Source organism: Bombina bombina, chromosome 1 (genome assembly GCF_027579735.1).
Source record: "Bombina bombina isolate aBomBom1 chromosome 1, aBomBom1.pri, whole genome shotgun sequence".
Lineage (NCBI taxonomy): Eukaryota > Metazoa > Chordata > Amphibia > Anura > Bombinatoridae > Bombina > Bombina bombina.
In genome coordinates, this window is record NC_069499.1 from 1,001,985,059 (window position 1) to 1,002,009,307 (window position 24,249).

Sequence of the window (24,249 nt, forward strand, 5' to 3'; positions counted from 1 at the left end):
CAACGTGACCATTGTTTAGAAAAAAAAATATATTACGGGTTGATTTTAGGATAGCAGAATCGATGCTAAATATGTCAAATATCTAAGGTAATATTGAAATATAGAAATATTCATGAATTAACATAATATTTATTTGGCTTGATATATTCATTGATTTATTGCAGCCCAGTTTAGTTTACCTTCACTTTAACACCACTCCCTACCCTTCCTTGGTCTACAAAGCTATGACTCCTTAAAGTGAATGACAATTTTCATGTGAAAGTGCCCAGTTTTTTTAAAAAAACTATTAAAAACATTCATGAAAATTGACATTGCACCGGATTTTAAAAATACTTAAATTTTTCTTCTGAAACGCTGGATCGCTGATGCCCCTGTCTGCTTCTTCCTGGTTAACTTACCCAGCAATGACGAAACTGGCTTCCTCCAATCACGGCGTTGCCTCAGGCAATGATTCCCCCGGGGAGGGGGGGCCGTGATTGGAGGATGCCGGAATCGTCATTGCTGACGTATGAAGAGGCTTGCGCTGGAGCGACTTCAAGAAGAAAAAGGTAAGTATTTAAAGAAAATCTAATCACAGAAAGTAAAAAAAAGTTTATATTACAAGAATGAATCCCGTTCATGAAGATATACAAAGTCATGTGCATGTTATATAAATTAAAGTACCTTCCACTTTTAAACAGAAACGTCATCACCAGTGCATGAGGTGCTCGGATTTTTGCTCCATATCTAGATAAAAAAATAAATAAATGATTTTTCAAGAATAAGAGGTCAACAGAAATAAAAATGTACTGCTACAAATAACTACTCCTTGCCCTAGAAGTCATCATATAACACAATTTTCTGAAACTTATAACTGCTCTATATATTAACCATACATCCCGACTTGCAAAAACTCATTTCAGGGAGGTGGCTTCACCCGCTACTGCGCAGCAACCCCCCCAGTTATATATTGGACACCTTGAAACCCTAAATAAGATAGAGACTTATCATTAAAGTAGCTTCCCACTAAAGTCACATAAAAAAAGTAGCTTTATTGCACAACCACATACAACAAACCTATTTTCCAGTGATCGTACGCTTGTTGAATGCTTAAATATTTTAGAATACGAAGATTCATTACGTGCAGTAAATAAGATAGTATTTGTGTTTTGTTTTATTAGAATAAGTGGGAGCTTTTTGGTTACTGATGCTTTGAGGGTTCTATAACGTCCCAGCAACTAAAGGCATTCCTTAAAGGGACATTAAACACTTTGAGATGGTAATATAAAATGATAAATTGTATATAATGAAACAACTCTGCAATATACTTTCATTATTTATTTTGTCCTCTTTGCCTGTAATTCCATTCTGAAATTGTGAGCATTTCAGTTCCTGTTAGAAATGGAAGTGCAGAACACTGTTAAATCCAGCACAACCATTGGCTGCACACTCTAGTGACTTATTTATACCTGACCCTAATTGGCCACAGTAGAGAAGGTAACACAAGTTACAACATGGCAGCTCCAAGTGTTTTATAGGCACTAAAACTTTACACTTATTTTGTCACTTTTTAAACAACTAATGAAACTTTAAAAAATACATCTACATGTTAGTCATGGACTAATCTTTTCTTTGAATGCATCATTCTATCTAGCATGTATTTAGTGTTTAATGTCCCTTTAAATAAATACTTTTCCAGATTTGGGCCACATTGGATCATGGTACTTGGAGTTTCAGGGAGATTGTATTCCATTTGCTGGCATCAGGGAGTCGCTATTACAATCAGGGAGACTCCCTGAACTTCAGGGAGAGTTGGGATGTCTGTATAAACCCTCTTATGAAACCATAGAATATGCAATATTTCTCACACAGCCCCATTGCGAAAGCCCTTGATCACAGCCAGTGCCGCTTGATATCTTCGTTTCTTTATCAACTCATTAACCACACGAACTAAACTCTTTGACACTGTGTCCGCCATCCTGGCTCTGGCCTCTGTCAGATCAAATATAACTTCCGTGTTCCTGGGAGGATACTTTTCATTGTTGCACGTACTACACTGAAATACGTAGGTGCAGACACAGAGCAATGTCTCTTTGGTTCCGTCTATAGAAAGTGTTCCTGACTGTGACATGTAAAGGGAACTTTTACTACATCGGTATCCTGTTTTGTTTGAGAACGGCCGGCATATATTGTGATACTACTACTGCTGCTACTATATGTAAAAACATAAGCACATCTCGTGGAACAATGTAGATGAGATTTCAACCTTCGTATTATGTTTCAGATTATTTTCTGCTCTTCACCCACAACAATAAGCAATCAATTGCCTATATATGTAACAACATAAGCACATCTCGTGGAACAATGTAGATGAGATTTCAACCTTCGTATTATATTATATATATGCACGCCCTTATGCAATACAATATTATCTTTGCGTCCTCTTGTACACTACTATTATTTATGCGCCCTCTTCTGGCCTTTATGAACAGTACACCCACTGATATTTCCCATAATGCGTCTTTAGGCATTTTACTGTCTGCAAGATGGCGCAGGCTATATTTGAAGCATTTGAAGGTAAATATAAATGAAAAAAAAACTACTCTAGTTATATTAGATAGCCTCCTATATATTTTCACAATATAATTAATTCACAAGGCATCAATGTTAAGGACAGCCTTCCTAATACGTTATAGCATGAGACATGGTGGGGGAGGGATGCATCCTGGGAGTATAATGTGGAGAGGAGGGAGTGTGTCGGAATAGCCGGTGTTAAAGCTCTAGCAGGGGGAGATTGGCTTCCTGGAAAAGCTGGCATTGTAAGGGGAGGGTGCTAGTAGCCTCCTGTCACATTATAGAACAGGGAGATTTTGTGGGACTTTAAAAGTAAATATGTCTGAAATACTTTATATGATTGCTGAATGATCTTTGTTGCTGGGGGTCATAAATAAATATAGATTATCTTTCCTATTGTCTGATACTGGGAATTAACCTCAATAAAACATTGAAAACATTAATTACATTCTGAATTACATTTATCTGTTTAATAGTATTAGATTTGCCAGCTGTACTCCACAAAAATACTGTAAATCTGTCAGTGGCTGGTTATGATGTCTCACAATGCCCCCACCCCCGAGGTTTAGTTGTACCTTAGCCCCCACTCTTGATCCCAGTATCCATATTTAACAACTGAGCAGTCATTTTACCATTTCGCTGCCGTTAAGATACAACTAAATAAGTTTACCTATTTCGCTGACTGCAACACAATTAAATAGAAATGATTTGACACACTTGGCTGCCCCATATTTGCAATACAGTGAGTCATAGAACTCCATTTACATTGATCTTACATTCAGAGACTTTAAAAAAAAATGTACATTTAAAGGGACATTGTACACAGGATTTTTCTTTGCATAAATGATTTCTAGATAATCCATTTATATGGCCCATCAGGAAGAGTTTTTGTCACAATTTAAAGGTCTTGCTTATTTTTAAATAACTTTGTGCTGATTTTCAGACTCTTAACAAAGCCCCAAAGTGTCAGATGTATACTGATGTCTGCAGACTTTTGTTTGTGTAATGGGTCTTTTCATATGCAGGGGATGGGCGGGAGTGCCTGCCTCTCATGCTTTCCCAGCCCCTTTCACTGGGTTTCCCAATCTAACCTCATCAACAGTGCTAAACTGGAAGCTTCTAAGTAGGTTTTTAAATGGTTTTATACTGGATTTTTATATCCATATCTGTGCATATTGTTCTTTATAACAGTGTGTATTGCATGCAGTTATATGAAAATTGATGTATACTGTCCCTTTAAGTGTCCATTATTTTTGTGAAGATTTTACTGGACATCTTCTAAAATACTGTCTGGCTGAATACTGAACACCTGGCGGAACCCTAAGTATGATGACCATATACTTTAAAAAAATAGCTATTTTAGTATCTGATACGTGGGGAATAAACCTTTTAGACAAAATCCTTATTTTGCTATGAGTTCTGAATTTATCACACACAGAGCCCCATTTATCAAGCTCCAAATGGAGCTTGAGGGCCCGTGTTTCTGGCGAGTCTTCAGACTCGCCAGAAGCAGCGGTCTAAAGACCGCTGCTCCATAACCCTGTCCGCCTGCTCTGATGAGGCGGACAGACATCGCCAGAATTCAACCCGATTGGGTTGATTGACACCCACCTGCTAGCGGCCAATTGGCCGCGAGTCTGCAGAGGGCGGCGTTGCACCAGGAGCTCACAAGAGCTGCTGGTGCAATGCTGAATACGGAGAGCGTATTGCTCTCCGCATTCAGCGATGTCTGTCGGACCTGATCTGCACTGTCGGATCAGGTCAGACAGACATTTGATAAATAGGCCTCACAGACAGTACACACACACTGGCTATAGAATTAAGAATATAATTACTCATGTAAATGGTCCATTTAAATGTTATTGGAACTGTAAATCTGTACCAGATTATACTGAATAATACTGTGTTTATTGAACATAGTAGTGCTAATACTATATAACAGTAATAAAGAAAATATAAAGCTAGTATAATCATTTTAGGCCATCAAGATTGTTTTATCACATGGATACCTATATTGATATGGATACATTCTTCAGACATATAATGTTAAAATAAAGAATATACCAGTGTTATTTACCTTTTAGTACAGTGCAGAAACTGATGTTTATTGTCTCATAAACAGGGCGAAGATTCCTGCTTTTTCAAACAAAGATACCAAGAGAAAGAAGAAAAAATTATAATAGGAGTAAATTAGAATATTGCTTAAAATTTCATGCTCTATCTAAATCACGAAAGAAATAAAATTGGGTTTAGTATCCCTTTAAACTTCTTAATGTTTAGTCATTATACATTTTTAAGGGATTGTGATCTAGTTTCTGAATTTTTATTTATTTTTAGAATTTGAGCCAAGTGTAGGAATTTGCAAAGGGATTAAACATACAGTTAATGTAACACCCATGAGCTGCAGAGAACTGTCCCAAATGGATAGAGCCACTGAGCAAATCAGCAGCGGAAGTCGTTAAAACACATAGCATTGAAGAGTTGCTAGTTCATAAAATTACATGCTCTAGCAAATTTATGCATTCGTTTTTTGCACTTTAATGCCCCTTTAACTCAATGTATATGGCAAGGTTTCAGTTTAGTTGTACGTTTAGCAAAAGCCACATCCTCATCGACATTCACAAAAACACACAAATGAACTCTCCGACCACAATACTACAAGAAGTGATGATTTTTCAGATTATACCAGGGGTTTTAAAAGCCTTAGGCGGTGAGCCTCCCCTCTGACTAAAATGGGAGAAGTAAATCAAAGGTGTAGGGGTGGGGGAGGAGTACAGCCCTTTTTTTGTTTTGTTTGATATGTCTGTTTTTTTTTGTTTTGTTTTTTTTTAGGTTAAGAAAAAAAAAAAAAAAATATATATATATATATATATATATATACCAAAAGTATAAGGCTGGATACATAGGGAGGCTTATGGTATTCTAAATATTGTCTGAAAGTTAAAGGGACACTGATAGGGTTGCCACCTCGGCCATGTTTTCCTGGACACTTATGAGTTACACATGCTGCAGGGAAATCAGGGAGGAACATGAATAGTGCTGTCCAGGATCACTAATTGTGTGCTGACCAGGGGTGCAATTCATGTGCCCCTCTGCACACCCTGCAGCATGTGTAACGCATAAGTGTCCAGGAAAACATGGCCGAGGTGGCAACCCTAGACACTGAACCCAATTTTTTTCTTTTGTGATTCAGATAGAGCATGCAATTTTAAGGAACTTTCTAATTTATTCCTATTATCTATTTTTCTTCATTCTCTTGATATCTTTATTTGAAAAAGAAGGCATCTAAGTGTTTTTCTTGGTTCAGAACTCTGGACAGCACTTTTTTATTGGTAGATGAATGTATCCACCAATCAGCAAGGACAACCCAGGTTGTTCACCAAAAATGGGCCGGCATCTAAACTTACATTCTTGCATTTCAAATAAAGATACCAAGAGAATAAAGAAATTTTGATAATAGGAGTAAATTAGAAAGTTGCTTAAAATTTCATGCTCTATCCGAATCACGAAAGAAAAAAATTGGGTTCAGTTTCCCTTTAAGAAAGTAATAGGGTAACTGATATCTGATTATTTGATAAGTCTGCCTCTCTAACATATTATACAGTTTTAGTATTATACCATTACATTCCGCGAGGGGTAAGGCAAGCATAAATGAGAGGCTGTCTGCCTCAATTTCATTTTTTTCTCCTTATTCTTATGTTTCTAAGTACACACCCTGCGAGGTGAAATGTAAGCCCGATCGGAACAGCCAATAGAATGCGAGCTCAAACTGATTGGCTGATTGGATCAGCCAATCGGATTGAACTTGAATCTGATTGGCTGATTCCATCAGCCAATCAGAATATTCCTACCTTAATTCCGATTGGCTGATAGAATCCTATCAGCCAATCGGAATTCGAGGGACGCCATCTTGGATGACGTCATTTAAAGGAACCGTCATTCGGCGAGTAGGCGTCGTTAGAAGAGGATGGATCCGCGTCGGCTTGGAAGAAGATGGCTCCGCTCCGCTCCGGAAGAAAGAAGATTGAAGATGCTGCTTGATAGAAGACTTCATCCCGATGATGGACTTCCGACTTCAGCCCGATGATGGATTTCTTCAGCCGCCGCTTGGATCCAGACTTCAGCCCGAGGATGGACGTCACTCTTCAGCCCCCCGCTTGGGCTTGGATCAAGACTTCGGACCCTCTTCTGGACAGATCGGCACCCGGTGAGGTGAAGACAAGGTAGGGAGATCTTCAGGGGCTTAGTGTTAGGTTTATTTAAGGGGGGTTTGGGTTAGATTAGGGGTATGTGGGTGGTGGGTTGTAATGTTGGGGGGGGGGTATTGTATGTGTTTTTTTTCCAGGCAAAAGAGCTGAATTCTTTGGGGCATGCCCCGCAAAGGGCCCTTTTCAGGGCTGGTAAGGTAAAAGAGCTTTGAACTTTTTTATTTTAGAATAGGGTAGGGCATTTTTTTATTTTGGGAGTCTTTGTTATTTTATTATAGGGCTTAGAGTAGGTGTAATTAGTTTAAAATTGTTGTAATATTTTTCTAATGTTTGTAAATATTTTTTTATTTTTTGTAACTTATTTCTTTTTTATTTTTTGTACTTTAGTTAGTTTATTTCATTGTAGTTATTTGTAGGTATTGTATTTAATTAATTTATTGATAGTGTAGTGTTAGGTTTAATTGTAGATAATTGTAGGTATTTTATTTAATTAATTTATTGATAGTGCAGTGTTAGGTTTAATTGTAGATAATTGTAGGTATTGTATTTAATTAATTTATTGATAGTGTAGTGTTAGGTTTAATTGTAACTTAGGTTAGGATTTATTTTACAGGTAATTTTGTAATTATTTTAACTATTTTAGCTATTAAATAGTTATTAACTATTTAATAGCTATTGTACCTGGTTAAAATAAATACAAAGTTGCCTGTAAAATAAATATTAATCCTAAACTAGCTATAATATAATTATAATTTATATTGTAGCTATATTAGGGTTTATTTTACAGGTAAGTATTTAGCTTTAAATATGAATAATTTATTTAATAAGAGTTAATTTATTTTGTTAGATAAAAATTATATTTAACTTAGGGGGGTGTTAGTGTTAGGGTTAGACTTAGCTTTAGGGGTTAATCCATTTATTACAGTAGCGGCGAGATTCGGTCGGCAGATTAGGGGTTAATAATTGAAGTTAGGTGTCGGCGATGTTAGGGAGGGCAGATTAGGGGTTAATACTATTTATTATAGGGTTATTGAGGCGAGAGTGAGGCGGATTAGGGGTTAATAACTTTATTATAGTAGTGGTGCGGTCCGCTCGGCAGATTAGGGGTTAATAAGTGTATAAAAATTCCAAAAGAGTTGTAGGAGGTGAATGCAGGCAGCACAACTTTGGTAAAAAGTAAAAATAAGTTTTATTCAATCATTTAAAATTGATACAAGCACAGATACAAGTGTTACCCAAACACACACGTTATCTTTACATCTAAACTTACAATCTACATAAATCGATTAACATCACTATTAATTCATTCTATTTTTCTATGCAACAAAGGTAATCATAGAGCTAGCTCCCAGTGAGATAAATATACAAGTTATCTTTACATCTAAACTTAAAGTCTATATCAATCGATTAACATCACTATTAACTCATTCTGTTATTTGATGTATCAAGGTAATATGATTCACCTGAATTTAGACACTATGAAACTGTATATTTTGTGAGATGTGTTTTGGGTAGGTACGTGAATCTATATATAGCGAAACTTAATATATGAACAAAAACAGTTCACATTTATAATTTGTCATTAAATAATACGGCTACACAAACAAACCGATACATTTATAGGTCATAAATATTTCTCTTAGAGGGTACTATTCACTTAGAAGTGGTTCAACACATTGAGAAGTACTTTCTTCCTGCACAGCAACTTCCCCTATTGTTTAAATTGCAAACAAATTGGAAAGTTTATGTAAATTAATGTAAATATTGTAGTAACTAATGTAACATTTATGTTGGAAAATGGTGAGATTTGTTGAAGACATTTGATCCTTGTTCAGTAACAACATTTGTTGAAAAGATGAACTGAACATTTAATTCTTGAATTTAGTACATAAAGGGTTAAGTCGTTCAACTCCAATAAATAGTTTGGAAGGGAGACACCTGCCATCCCTGATGAAGTGCTCAGTTTGAGCAGGAAACGCGTCGGAAGGCAGTCTTTTTCCCCTGTGTGTTTGGGTAACACTTGTATCTGTGCTTGTATCAATTTTAAATGATTGAATAAAACTTATTTTTACTTTTTACCAAAGTTGTGCTGCCTGCATTCACCTCCTACAACTCTTTTGGAATTTTTATGCATTATATCAGCGCAAGGGAAACGCTGAGGAGAGGTGAATGCAACCTATGACCTGTGTTTCTTTCCAAGCAACTAAAGCCTGCATAGCAGGCAATCACTGAGCTACCCTGCAGGTGTGCTCAGCGTGTGTGGACAACTAGGAGAAATCGACACGGACAAGATCATTCACCACATACATTGAAATTTGCCCTTCCTGCGGTGAGTAGGACCAGAATTAATAATATTATTCACTGTGATTGTTAAGTCAGTCGTTCTGATACCGGTGTGGGGACTGTGTATTGTGATAGAAGTACTGATCTCTAATGAAATTAGGAGGATATATATCTGAATACACACACACTACTAAAAGGATACCACATCTGTGATGAATATATGCTAGTGGATGCTGGTTTTTTCAATAATAATACGTTATTATATTGATTATACAAACATACCATTGTGTTGCACCACTGGAGTTTATATAATAACATAGTGCTTGCTGATTATTATTGTCTTGGAACATTTCAAAACCATTGTCATTAAATATTCCATGGGACCCAATGCTGTTGCTGTTTAGAGTCTGGTGTATGAGTGTTGGTTGTTAATAAGTGTAGGCAGGTGGAGGCGACGTTGTGGGGGGGCAGATTAGGGGTTAATAAATATAATATAGGGGTCGGCGGTGTTAGGGGCAGCAGATTAGGGGTACACGGATAATGTAAGTAGCGGCGGTTTACGGAGCGGCAGATTAGGGGTTAAAAAAAATATGCAGGTGTCAGCGATAGCGGGGGCTGCAGATTAGGGGTTAATAAGTGTAAGGTTAGGGGTGTTTAGACTCGGGGTTCATGTTAGGGTGTTAGGTGCAGACTTAGGAAGTGTTTCCCCATAGAAAACAATGGGGCTGCGTTAGGAGCTGAACGCTGCTTTTTTGCAGGTGTTAGGTTTTTTTTCAGCTCAAATGTTTTCTATGGGGGAATCGTGCACAAGCACGTTTTTTAAGCTGGCCGCGTCCGTAAGCACCGCTGGAATTTAGAGTTGCAGTGGCGTTAAATTATGCTCTACGCTCCCTTTTTGGAGCCTAACGCACTGAAAACCCAGCCATTCTGTGAACTCTAAATACCAGCGGTATTTAAAAGGTGTGGGGGAAAAAAAGCATGCGTAGCTAACGCACCCCTTTGGCCACCAAACTCTAAATCTAGCCGCCTGCGTGGTGAAATGTAAGCCTATATTAGAGGTTGTTTATGAGTTTTGACATACCCTGCGAGGTGAAATGTAAGCCTATATTAGAGGTTGTTTATGAGTTTTGACATACCCTGCGAGGTGAAATGTAAGCCTATATTAGAGGATGTTTATGAGTTTTGACATACCCTGCGAGGTGAAATGTAAGCCTATATTAGAGGTTGTTTATGAGTTTTGTCATACCCTGCAAGGTGAAATGTAAGCCTATATTAGAGGTTGTTTATGAGTTTTGACATACCCTGCGAGGTGAAATGTAAGCCTATATTAGAGGTTGTTTATGAGTTTTGACATACCCTGCGAGGTGAAATGTAAGCCTATATTAGAGGTTGTTTATGAGTTTTGACATACCCTGCGAGGTGAAATGTAAGCCTATATTAGAGGTTGTTTATGAGTTTTGACATACCCTGCGAGGTGAAATGTAAGCCTATATTAGAGGATGTTTATGAGTTTTGACATACCCTGCGAGGTGAAATGTAAGCCTATATTAGAGGTTGTTTATGAGTTTTGACATACCCTGCGAGGTGAAATGTAAGCCTATATTAGAGGTTGTTTATGAGTTTTGTCATACCCTGCAAGGTGAAATGTAAGCCTATATTAGAGGTTGTTTATGAGTTTTGACATACCCTGCGAGGTGAAATGTAAGCCTATATTAGAGGTTGTTTATGAGTTTTGACATACCCTGCGAGGTGAAATGTAAGCCTATATTAGAGGTTGTTTATGAGTTTTGACATACCCTGCGAGGTGAAATGTAAGCCTATATTAGAGGTTGTTTATGAGTATTGACATACCCTGCGAGGTGAAATGTAAGCCTATATTAGAGGTTGTTTATGAGTTTTGACATACCCTGCGAGGTGAAATGTAAGCCTATATTAGAGGTTGTTTATAAGTTTTGACATACCCTGCGTGGTGAAATGTAAGCCTATATTAGAGGTTGTTTATGAGTTTTGACATACCCTGCGAGGTGAAATGTAAGCCTATATTAGAGGTTGTTTATGAGTTTTGACATACCCTGCGAGGTGAAATGTAAGCCTATATTAGAGGTTGTTTATGAGTTTTGACATACCCTGCGAGGTGAAATGTAAGCCTATATTAGAGGTTGTTTATGAGTTTTGACATACCCTGCAAGGTGAAATGTAAGCCTATATTAGAGGTTGTTTATGAGTTTTGACATACCCTGCGAGGTGAAATGTAAGCCTATACAGGGAGTGCAGAATTATTAGGCAAATGAGTATTTTGACCACATCATCCTCTTTATGCATGTTGTCTTACTCCAAGCTGTATAGGCTCGAAAGCCTACTACCAATTAAGCATATTAGGTGATGTGCATCTCTGTAATGAGAAGGGGTGTGGTCTAATGACATCAACACCCTATATCAGGTGTGCATAATTATTAGGCAACTTCCTTTCCTTTGGCAAAATGGGTCAAAAGAAGGACTTGACAGGCTCAGAAAAGTCAAAAATAGTGAGATATCTTGCAGAGGGATGCAGCACTCTTAAAATTGCAAAGCTTCTGAAGCGTGATCATCGAACAATCAAGCGTTTCATTCAAAATAGTCAACAGGGTCGCAAGAAGCGTGTGGAAAAACCAAGGCGCAAAATAACTGCCCATGAACTGAGAAAAGTCAAGCGTGCAGCTGCCAAGATGCCACTTGCCACCAGTTTGGCCATATTTCAGAGCTGCAACATCACTGGAGTGCCCAAAAGCACAAGGTGTGCAATGCTCAGAGACATGGCCAAGGTAAGAAAGGCTGAAAGACGACCACCACTGAACAAGAGACACAAGTTGAAACGTCAAGACTGGGCCAAGAAATATCTCAAGACTGATTTTTCTAAGGTTTTATGGACTGATGAAATGAGAGTGAGTCTTGATGGGCCAGATGGATGGGCCCGTGGCTGGATTGGTAAAGGGCAGAGAGCTCCAGTCCGACTCAGACGCCAGCAAGGTGGAGGTGGAGTACTGGTTTGGGCTGGTATCATCAAAGATGAGCTTGTGGGGCCTTTTCGGGTTGAGGATGGAGTCAAGCTCAACTCCCAGTCCTACTGCCAGTTTCTGGAAGACACCTTCTTCAAGCAGTGGTACAGGAAGAAGTCTGCATCCTTCAAGAAAAACATGATTTTCATGCAGGACAATGCTCCATCACACGCGTCCAAGTACTCCACAGCGTGGCTGGCAAGAAAGGGTATAAAAGAAGAAAATCTAATGACATGGCCTCCTTGTTCACCTGATCTGAACCCCATTGAGAACCTGTGGTCCATCATCAAATGTGAGATTTACAAGGAGGGAAAACAGTACACCTCTCTGAACAGTGTCTGGGAGGCTGTGGTTGCTGCTGCACGCAATGTTGATGGTGAACAGATCAAAACACTGACAGAATCCATGGATGGCAGGCTTTTGAGTGTCCTTGCAAAGAAAGGTGGCTATATTGGTCACTGATTTGTTTTTATTTTGTTTTTGAATGTCAGAAATGTATATTTGTGAATGTTGAGCTGTTATATTGGTTTCACTGGTAAAAATAAATAATTGAAATGGGTATATATTTGTTTTTTGTTAAGTTGCCTAATAATTATGCACAGTAATAGTCACCTGCACACACAGATATCCCCCTAAAATAGCTATAACTAAAAACAAACTAAAAACTACTTCCAAAACTATTCAGCTTTGATATTAATGAGTTTTTTGGGTTCATTGAGAACATGGTTGTTGTTCAATAATAAAATTAATCCTCAAAAATACAACTTGCCTAATAATTCTGCACTCCCTGTATTAGAGGTTGTTTATGAGTTTCGACATACCCTGCAAGGTGAAATGTAAGCCTATATTAGAGGTTGTTTATGAGTTTTGACATACCCTGCGAGGTGAAATGTAAGCCTATATTAGAGGTTGTTTATGAGTATTGACATACCCTGCGAGGTGAAATGTAAGCCTATATTAGAGGTTGTTTATGAGTTTTGACATACCCTGCGAGGTGAAATGTAAGCCTATATTAGAGGTTGTTTATGAGTTTTGACATACCCTGCGAGGTGAAATGTAAGCCTATATTAGAGGTTGTTTATGAGTTTTGTTATACCCTGCAAGGTGAAATGTAAGCCTATATTAGAGGTTGTTTATGAGTTTTGACATACCCTGCGAGGTGAAATGTAAGCCTATATTAGAGGTTGTTTATGAGTTTTGACATACCCTGCGAGGTGAAATGTAAGCCTATATTAGAGGTTGTTTATGAGTTTTGACATACCCTGCGAGGTGAAATGTAAGCCTATATTAGAGGTTGTTTATGAGTTTTGACATACCCTGCGAGGTGAAATGTAAGCCTATATTAGAGGTTGTTTATGAGTTTTGTCATACCCTGCAAGGTGAAATGTAAGCCTATATTAGAGGTTGTTTATGAGTTTTGTTATACCCTGCAAGGTGAAATGTAAGCCTATATTAGAGGTTGTTTATGAGTTTTGTCATACCCTGCAAGGTGAAATGTAAGCCTATATTAGAGGTTGTTTATGAGTTTTGTTATACCCTGCAAGGTGAAATGTAAGCCTATTTGAAAAAAGAAAAAAAAAAGAGCCTCCCCTCTGACAACATTTACAAGACAGTCCCCATCTTATCCAGGGCTCACACACAGTTCTCAAGAGCCGATTCTACTTAAACCCAAAGAGTGCTTCACTCACACAGCCGCTTCAATTTTCACTTAGTTACTCCTGTGTTAAACGCAAGTTACTGATCAAGACAATATATGTAACACGGTCTCTAAGCATTTTTTACCTCAGTGCCTTTCTTCCACCTACATCCCACCCTTTGTCTTATTCCACCAAAACATGGCAAGTGTCATTGACATCTCTTAAAAAACATTCTACATTTTGCCAGTCAGATGCTCCTTGTGGTTTCCATATAAGAGTCTGAAGTGTCACTTCACCCACACATCCCCTTATATATGCTCTATCACCCCCTGGGGAAGCCCACCTCTCAGTTTAGAAACCACTGGATTACACTAATTATACCTAGATCATTTTAATGATTAAAGCTGTAGTGCTTTGCAGCAGCCACTGTCTAAACAAAAGCACAGTAGTTGTATGCTACAATGTAACAAAGACACAATAAACCACTGCTTTTCTACCTATCTACTAAGGGTTAAGGAAGTATACTCCACCTTCATTGAATTTTCCCAGGATATATGTATGTATGTGTATGTATGTATGTATATATATATATGTATGTATATGTATATATGTATATATATATATATATATATATATATATATATATATATATATATATATATATATATATATGTCCACAATAGAGCGCACTCCCACCTTAAAGACAGCTACCAGTGTGCAGGCAAGCACAAATTACAATACTAGAAAATGCATGCACTCACTGGATTTGTGCAAATAGAGTGCTTTATTGGCACATCAAAAAACAAGTAACGTTTCGGGGATCAATCACCCCTTCATCAGACCAAGGATCCCTGAAACGTTACCTGTTTTTTGATGTGCCAATAAAGCACTCTATTTGCACAATTCCAGTGTGGTATATTTGTATTTATATACTTATATTTATATATATTTATATACTTGTGGTATATTATCGACGCATAGCATCCAGGTGGTTATCTCAAGACAAGAGCAAACTCACAGCAAGCAAGATAAGCACGCACACACAAACACACTCACATACTGTGTATATATATATATATATATATATATATATATATATATATATATATCAAGCGAAAAGAATTGATATCCAGGCTGCGTTAAAAACCAATGTCTTTATTAAATTCCACTTGGGATAAAATTGCAATAAGAAAGGGGGATCCAGCATAACAGTGTTACCAAAGTTATTCCGCTAACATGTTTCGGTAAAGACCGTAATCATAGCTGATTGGAAACAGGTGTGCTGGCTATATAAAAGACAAAATCCACACTCATTGGACAAAAATAAGACCAATAGAAAAGGTACACTGTTGGGCATAAAACGTAAGAAACGTAAAAAATATAGAAAGAACTAATACATCCTGACATATTAGTACATATGTATGTACACTAACCTAGCATATTACAAAACATCAGATATAGACATTAATGTGTATTCTGCATAAGGTAATAATAAAAATAAAAAGGTCTAAAGATGAAATGAACAAATGAACAAATGAATGAATGATAAAGGGTAATCCTTAGGGGCATGAAATACTCAAATAGATCTAAAAGTGTAAAAGAATACACAAAATATGGAAAAAGTAAAAGTAAAACTCAAACCAAAAGAGTATAGCAATATAAATAAACTAGTGTATAATCTTATATACAAAAATTTACATGTATATATGGAGACAATGAAAGTGTATCTCTAAACTTCTATGATGCACTTTACTTCTATGATGCACTTTGTTTCTGCTGTTTTTGCTTAAGGGGATGTTTCGAGTTTTTGAATTTTGAATATTGCGGTTTTCTACAGTGAACTGTCCCTTTCAAACCTGCATAAGGGGTCGAGTGGAATAGATATCCACATGGTGGCTTTACAAGTTAATATTTATATACAGAAGTCCCTTTACTAAATCCTTTTTTGATTGTTCTATTTTTATGCTTGCTGGCAGCATATTAAGTAACAAGGGACTTTCCTATAGCTCCTAAATGGAGGGATCCAGCATTATGAACTATTACTCCCTGCTGCCTATAACGGAAAGAGGTTATAATAATGATGAACTGGACACAGTTTTTTCAACGGATATTTCTACATACTCCCTGAGTACCCTTTTTGATGATATTGAGAGGCTTCTCATAAAAGAACATAGATTACAGTTTGAGATCTGGACTTTTGAAAAATATATTAAATTGAACATTGTCCCCAGGGGTCTCAGGCTTAACAAATATCCCACCTTTGAGGTCTCCGATCAGGAGTTCGTTGAGACCTGGAACACAGTACTCACGGAATGTTCAATCAGATTAATGCATTTATTGATTATGTATAAAACTAAATTGCTTACTGTTGTTAGAGGTGAAATTGAAAAACTGCAGATTGAATTGATTAATAGGAAATTAGAACCTGACTATACTAAATTTGATGGTATTTTGAGATTGACCTTATCTGAATCAAAGAAAGAGATTTTAGATACTAAACACTCTAAATATCTCAGGGATCAGTCAGACTACGATAACAAATCAGTGTATGTGTGGCATCATTCCAGAAATACTCCCAGTAATAATTCTAATAACAGGAGAGGTAGATCTAGGAGCAGGAGTAGAGGGAGAGGTAGAGGTAGAGGCAGGACACAACCACCACAACAACAGCATACCTCCCTCAACCACTCATCTACTAACAAATCTTCAGGCAGTGAGGGGGACTCAGGTGATGACTATGGTGCCTCAGGGGGTGAAGAATATATAGAACCACCCAGGGGAATTCTGAAAAATACATCAGGTACACACAAACAAGTGAGCATAAATGACGCCATGAATACTTTAGCTGTTATACCTAAGAATTCACACAAACAGGGTACTAACATTGCTAATAATACACAAAATAAGGCACATAATGCCAAGGGCACGAAATATGTAAGTAATATGAATCAGAGTACAGCTAACGAAATGAATACTTTAGGAGAGGATCGTAGGGCTTTTGACCAGGTTTTTCAACAGGCACAGACCAAAACTGGGATAGGGCAAGAGAAGAGGTACCCACAGAGGATAAACAAGAGTACCAAATACCAATGACATCTAATAATGACAACACCTCTAATGTAATTAATCTCTCCAGTGCAACACTGTCTGATATGCAATTAAAAGTACTTAGTTACGGTCTGAATTTCTCTCCGACCACCTCATTTAACCTCTTCAATACTTTACTAGATGTTAATAGATTGATTAGAAATTTAACTTTGAAAAAGTTTTTCTATAACTCTGACAATGCTTTAGGTACTGGTGAACAGTTGGTACAATCACAAAAGTCCACCTTTGATACCACACAACTCTCGTTTTCTGAGTCCTGTGATTTGGTGTCACTGCATGAACTTAGTAGACAGGGGTTGAATGGGACTGCTACAGGGACTATAAGAAGTCACAGTGGTTTTAAAAAAACATCTGACTTTTATCCCATGCAATGTCGTGGTCCGGCCTTGGAAACCTTTTTTAAGAGAATTGAGAGGGACCTCACTTCCTTGGCCTCTAATAATATTGAGACCAAGAATTGGAGGGCTAACTTATCCTTTAGAGAAAGACAAGCACTATTAGAGCTACAACAGAATGAAAATCTGGTCATTAGGTCCGCCGATAAAGGCGGATCTGTTGTGGTCTTGGACAAATCTGAATATGTTAAGGAGGCCCATAGACAACTCCACAATGATGCTAATTATCAGAGACTAGATAGGGATCCCACTGCGCGCTTCCAGAAAGAGCTTAGGTGCCTTTTGGATGATGGTTTGGAGGATGGGTTTTTTGACCGTGATACCTATGAGTATCTGTTGGTAGATCATCCGGTAGTGCCCATCTTCCACCATCTTCCAAAGGTACATAAATCCCTAATAGAGGTACAGGGAAGACCTATAGTCAGTGGGATAGGTTCCCTTTTGGAACACCTGTCCCAGTGGCTAGATAGCATACTGTTTCCTATAGTGGCATCACTACAGAGCTACCTTAAGGATACCAAAGATCTATTAAATCTTGTGGATACCTTTTGTTGGGATCTTGAGAGGCACAAGTGGTTAACAATAGATGTGGTATCACTGTATTCCACAATTCCACATGAGGAAGGCCTAAAAGCTCTGTCTCATATGTTGGAAAACCTATCAGATTTGGACAGTGATTTTGTGAAGTATGTGGTGAGGGCAACTGGTTTTGCCTTGACACACAACTATTTCCGTTTTGGTGAGCAGTACTATCTCCAGAGATGTGGGACAGCTATGGGGGCCAAATTTGCGCCCTCATATGCCAACATCTTTATGGGTTGGTGGGAGCTGTCCCACATCTATGGAGATAGAAATACACATAGACACAATATCGCCTTTTATAGGCGGTATATTGACGATCTGCTCTTCATATGGCAGGGATCTGGGGACTCTTTGTCTGAATTTGTGGGTTTTCTAAATTCCAATAATGTTGGCCTGAGTTTCACATTTGAGACTAACTCTAGAATCATTAACTACTTAGACCTCACTTTGACTGCAGGGGATGATGGACAGATTATAAGCAATATGTTTAGGAAACCTATATCGAAAAATACATTGCTTCATGCAAAGAGCTGTCACCCCGCACATGTCCCTATGGCAGTAGCCAAAGGACAGCTCATAAGGGTCAAACGGAACTGCAGCAATAGCGATCACTACAAAGTGCAAAGTAGAGACATGCAAAAAAGACTCAGAGAAAGAGGATATCCTGGGCATCTGGTAGATAGAGCTCAGAGACAGGTCGACCTTTTGGATCGACAGTCCCTTTTGAATAGATCCAATTGTACCAAGACTGGTGTGGGTACTGATACCTCACATAAAATAACATTTGTGACGGATTTCAGTACTGACTACAGAGAAATATGTAAGATTGTCAAAAAACACTTCAGTCTACTTTCTGCAGATGACAGCCTTGCTAGCTGTGTGGAGGGAGGTTTACGTTGCTCCTATAGGAAGAACAGAACTCTAGGCAATATACTGGCCCCCTCCGAAGTTTCTACTAAGAAAACAGACAGACAAAGCTCTTGGTTGCAACATAGGGGGATGTACAGGTGTGGCAAATCGAGATGTAGACCTTGTGAGTTTATCATTATTTCTGATTAATTTAGGTCAGAGGTCACTGGAGATATTTTTAAGATATCCACTTGCCTAAACTGTACATCTTCCTATGTTATCTATTTACTTTACTGTATAGAGTGCCATCTACAGTATGTAGGACTCACTACTACGGATGTAAACACTAGAATTAGAAACCACCTTTCTACAATCAAACTAGGCGAAGCTAGTACCCCTTTGGTTAAGCATTTTCGGAATTTTCACAACAAAAGTAACGCCACATTCAGATGGCAGGCCATAGAACATGTTAAGGCACCACCTAGAGGAGGTGACAGGAATCAAATGCTGGGCAAGCGTGAAATGTTTTGGATTTTTAAATTACGTACTAGAGTACCAGAGGGTTTAAACTCTGAATTTGATTTGATTAACTATTGGAAATAATCCACTTACCTTGCACGCTTGCCCACCTTTTTCCCTGATGGTTTATACCCTCTAAGCCTCCACTCGTTTCTAAATACATCTCTTCTAATTACAGCTCTTCTTCATTACATCCCTTTAAGATAGGGTCCCTTTTATCTACTCTTTAACATATATCTCCTATGCAGTATATTTGTACTGCTCTGTACATCTCATACCATACTACACTCATTTAGCGGCATCTACTGAGTATATTATTTTAGTGCAGTTGTATTTCTCTATTTCTCTATATAGGTTACTGTTACCCGTGTACATTGATACACATTTGAGGTCTTATACTCATATTGGATAGGGTTTTTACGTTATAACAATTGCGATATACGACAGGGATATAGCAGAGCACAGTTATTTATTTGAGTTGTAGTTATTTCAGTAGGTTACATTTAACAAGCTGCAAACTGTTTTAGCAATATAATATATATATACAGTATAGGCATGTTTAGAGATACACTTTCATCGTCTCCATATATACATGTAAATTTTTGTATATAAGATTATACACTAGTTTATTTATATTGCTATACTCTTTTGGTTTGAGTTTTACTTTTACTTTTTCCATATTTTGTGTATTCTTTTACACTTTTAGATCTATTTGAGTATTTCATGCCCCTAAGGATTACCCTTTATCATTCATTCATTTGTTCATTTGTTCATTTCATCTTTAGACCTTTTTATTTTTATTATTACCTTATGCAGAATACACATTAATGTCTATATCTGATGTTTTGTAATATGCTAGGTTAGTGTACATACATATGTACTAATATGTCAGGATGTATTAGTTCTTTCTATATTTTTTACGTTTCTTACGTTTTATGCCCAACAGTGTACCTTTTCTATTGGTCTTATTTTTGTCCAATGAGTGTGGATTTTGTCTTTTATATAGCCAGCACACCTGTTTCCAATCAGCTATGATTACGGTCTTTACCGAAACATGTTAGCGGAATAACTTTGGTAACACTGTTATGCTGGATCCCCCTTTCTTATTGCAATTTTATCCCAAGTGGAATTTAATAAAGACATTGGTTTTTAACGCAGCCTGGATATCAATTCTTTTCGCTTGATGTCTATTTTGCCGGCATTCTGGGTTGCATCAGGAGCTTGCCTCTATTCCACTCCCCCTACTATTCCTGATATTTGGCATCCCCTTCAACGTTGGATTCTGCAAGCCTCCTGGTAGGCTAAGCATCCCATTGGCTGTGACGGCCGACGCCCATCACATGACCGGAACCGGCTGGATAGAGGCATTGAGGCTGTCTTAGATGCCGTGGGTCACGAAGCATACAGCAGGACTCTTAAGGTACACGTTTGAAACTACAAGCAAGAAGGGTGAGTCGCACAGCTACTAGCTGTTTGGGTATTGCTATCGATATCCTGTGGCAACACTGCATTGCCTGTTGGAGGGTGACGTATTCAGCATTCATTGTTTGCCCTACATGGAACTCACCTGTTCACTTCTATGATGCACTTTACTTCTATGATGCACTTTGTTTCTGCTGTTTTTGCTTAAGGGGATGTTTCGAGTTTTTGAATTTTGAATATTGCGGTTTTCTACAGTGAACTGTCCCTTTCAAACCTGCATAAGGGGTCGAGTGGAATAGATATCCACATGGTGGCTTTACAAGTTAATATTTATATACAGAAGTCCCTTTACTAAATCCTTTTTTGATTATATATATATATATATATATAAAGGCTTTGCTTTGCAAAAGAGCACATAGTATACTAGTGACCATAGGTTTATTTTATTTAGATACTCTATATTGTTTACCTTTTTAGATAATATGTAATATTGGATTAGTAAGGTACGTTTTGACAACCCTTTCTCCTAACCTTTGGACTCTGGTTATGTTCTGCACACTTGTTATGGGGTAGCTTTATGTGGCTCTGTAACGATGTCCCTGCCCTGCACACAATGGGAACTGTAGTGTATGTCTGACAGGGGTATGCTGGAATAGTTTACTGGCATGATCAGATTAGAATGCTAAATTCTGGCCACAACCGATGCTGGATATTTCTATCTTACAGGCACAGTCTAGTCAAAAATAAACTTTCATGATTGAGGTAGGACATGCAATTTAAAACCACTTTCCAATTTACTTTTACCATCAAATTTGTTCTCTTGGTATTCTTTGTTGAAAGCTAAACCTAGGTAGGCTAATATGCTAATTTCGAAGCCCTTGAAGGCCACCTCTTATCTCCGTGCATTTTGACCGTTTTTCACAGTTTGACAGTGCTAGTTCATGTGTGCCACATAAATAGCATTGTGCTCACTCCTTTGAAGTTATTTATGAGTTAGCACTGATTGGGTAAAATGCAAGTCTGTAAAAAAAAACCTGAAATAAGGGGGCAGTCTGCAGAGGCTTAGATACAAGGTAATCACAGAGGTAAAAAGTGTATCAATATAATTGTGTTGGTTATGCAATCATATGTAATCATACTGCTGTCTTTTAAAGGGACATCAAACACAATTATTATTTTTTTCATGATTCAGATAGAACATACATGGGTAATGGGTAATAAAGGAATTATCTATCTTTTTAAACAATAAAAACTCTGGAGTAGACTGTCCCGTTAAGGCTAATGTCAAGAAACATCTAAGATAACAGCCAAAAGAGGGGAAAACTGGAAGAAAATTAAAGAAAAACACATCATAAAATGTATAAATGTATCCTTTTTGTTCTAAGAACGTCTGTTTATTCAGCTTCAAAAGAATTCTACCAGAAGTTTCTTCTAAAGACTTATGTCTTCTACATATAGAGAAATGAACTTTAAGATCAAGGGCAGGACGTAGTCTGTGCAGTTATGGAAAGGTACTAAAGTCCTATGTGTTACGTGGTTTAATTTATGATGTAGGTGATGTGCCATGGTCAGAAATGATATGTGTGATGTAATTAAAGGGACAGTAAATACTTTGCAATGACAATATAAAATGATTAACTGTTTAAATAAAAACAAAAACTTTGCAATGTACATTCATTATTTATTTTGTTTCCTTTTTCAGTAATACCATTCTAAAATTGTGAGCTTTTCAGTTGCTGTTAGAAATGGAAGTGCAGAACACTGTTATATTCAACACAGCCATTGGCTGCACACTCTAGTGACCTATTTATAACTGTCCCTAATTGTGTGTTTGTATGTGTGTGTGTGTATGTATATATGTATATATATATATATATATATATATATATATGTCCTATTGCTATTATATTAAAAATATTGTCTCTTTTCGCAGGCATGGATAACCAGACTGTCCTAGCGGTTCAATCTCTTTTGGATGGACAAGGTGCTGTTTCAGACCCCTCAACTCAAAATGTCAGCAACTCTGACCAAATCCAGGGGATGGGTGAGGAAATAAATACTATTTATTCACATTTTAAAACTCTTGAGACATTATGGATGACAAGCTATTATTTTATTTTAGTTACTAAATTGCCATGAAAATTACACATTACAGCTATTTCACCTGCAATATGTAGTACAATGTACAGTATTTTCTTTTAATATTATATGTATATTTAAAGGGACATTAAACACTTTAAGATGGTAATATAAAATAAGTTGTATATATAAAAATAAATCTGCAATATACTTTCATTATTTATTTTGTCCCCTTTTCATGTAATTCCATTCTGTAATTATGAGCTTTTTAGTTCCTGTTAGAAATGGAAGTGCAGAATATTGTTATATCCCACACAGCCATTGGCTGCACACTCTAATGACCTATTTATAACTGTCCCTAATTGGTCACAGCAGAGAAAGTAACCTAAGTTGCAGCATGACAGCTCCAATTTTTGTATAGACACTAAAACTTTACACTTATTTTGTCAATATTTAAACAACTAATGAAACTTTAAAAAATTTATCTACATGTTATTCTCAGACTAATCTTTTCTTTGAATGCATCATTGTATCTGGCATTTATTTAGTGTGTAATGTCCCTTTAAAATAAGCAAATATATAAAACATGGCCATAATAGTCGAAAAATGACATGCTCTTATCCATTAAAGCATGTAATTTTATTATTATCGATACTGCTCTATGTTTAAGCCCTGCAAAGGGGTTAAACTCACAGTAGAAGTTCTGCTCGGGATCCCCAGTGCAATCAGCAGCGTTAGACGTATGACTCAGATGTGCAACAAGGGCGGGAGGGCAGAGTTGAAATTTTTATTTTATTTCTATATTTTTTAGTGTTTACATTAAAATTTAACTCTACCATTATTGTATATGTTATTATTTAAAAATAAATTGTCAAGATTATGGCCTAGATACTGTACAATTCCCTATAAAGGATCTATTGTTAAAATCAATAGTGATTCATTATGGTTGTTTTCTTTGCCACCATGAAATGTCTCTATAACTCTAGTAATCCTATTACAAACATAATAAATGTATAGTACTCAAGCCACTACAACTAGAACTCCCCCCACAGTAAATAACATTAAGCTCCAACTGTCAATTACCCCTTATTGCAACTTTCCTTTTATTTAAATAACCTGAAAGGGACATTAAACACTTTGAGATGGCAATATAAAATGATAAATCGTATATAGATATAAAAAAAAAAAAATGTCCCCTTTTCCTGTAATTCCATTCTGAAATTGTGAGCTTTTCAGTACCTGTTAGAAATATAAGTGCAGAACACTGTTATATTCCACACAGCCATTGGCTGCACACTCTAGTGACCTATTTATAACTGTCCCTAATTGACCACAGCAGAGAAGGTAACTTAAGTTACAACATGGCAGCTCCCATTGTTTTATGTAGTGGTAATAGATGGCGCAGGTCTATTAGATTATTTTCTCTAGTAAATGAAGAGAAAAAGGCTTGAATCGTGTGTAAAAGCCAATTAATATGGGTGCAGTATACTCACTCCATAAGTTGTGTCTGTTCAGCTGAAATAGGGTGTAACATCAGATGGCAAGAACCCACAGGATCCTAGTGTCAAATGCCAATCTT

At 37.2% G+C, this 24,249-nt stretch overlaps 2 protein-coding genes across 2 annotated transcripts in view; one reads left to right on the forward strand and one right to left on the reverse strand.

The window, feature by feature from the left end:
- PXMP4 (peroxisomal membrane protein 4) overlaps nt 1–2,295 on the reverse strand; it is a 32,338-nt gene extending 30,043 nt beyond the window's left edge. The window contains exons 1-2 of the mRNA XM_053712850.1: nt 1,848–2,295; nt 664–726 (exon numbers count right to left, since the gene is read on the reverse strand). Of these exons, the coding sequence (XP_053568825.1) occupies nt 664–726; nt 1,848–2,110 (326 nt within the window). The 5' untranslated portion in view covers nt 2,111–2,295. The remainder of the gene's footprint in view (nt 1–663; nt 727–1,847) is intronic.
- Nucleotides 2,296–2,515: 220 nt separating this feature from the next.
- ZNF341 (zinc finger protein 341) overlaps nt 2,516–24,249 on the forward strand; it is a 186,818-nt gene continuing 165,084 nt past the window's right edge. Inside the window, exons 1-2 of the mRNA XM_053716200.1 lie at nt 2,516–2,556; nt 22,525–22,635. Of these exons, the coding sequence (XP_053572175.1) occupies nt 2,526–2,556; nt 22,525–22,635 (142 nt within the window). The 5' untranslated portion in view covers nt 2,516–2,525. The remainder of the gene's footprint in view (nt 2,557–22,524; nt 22,636–24,249) is intronic.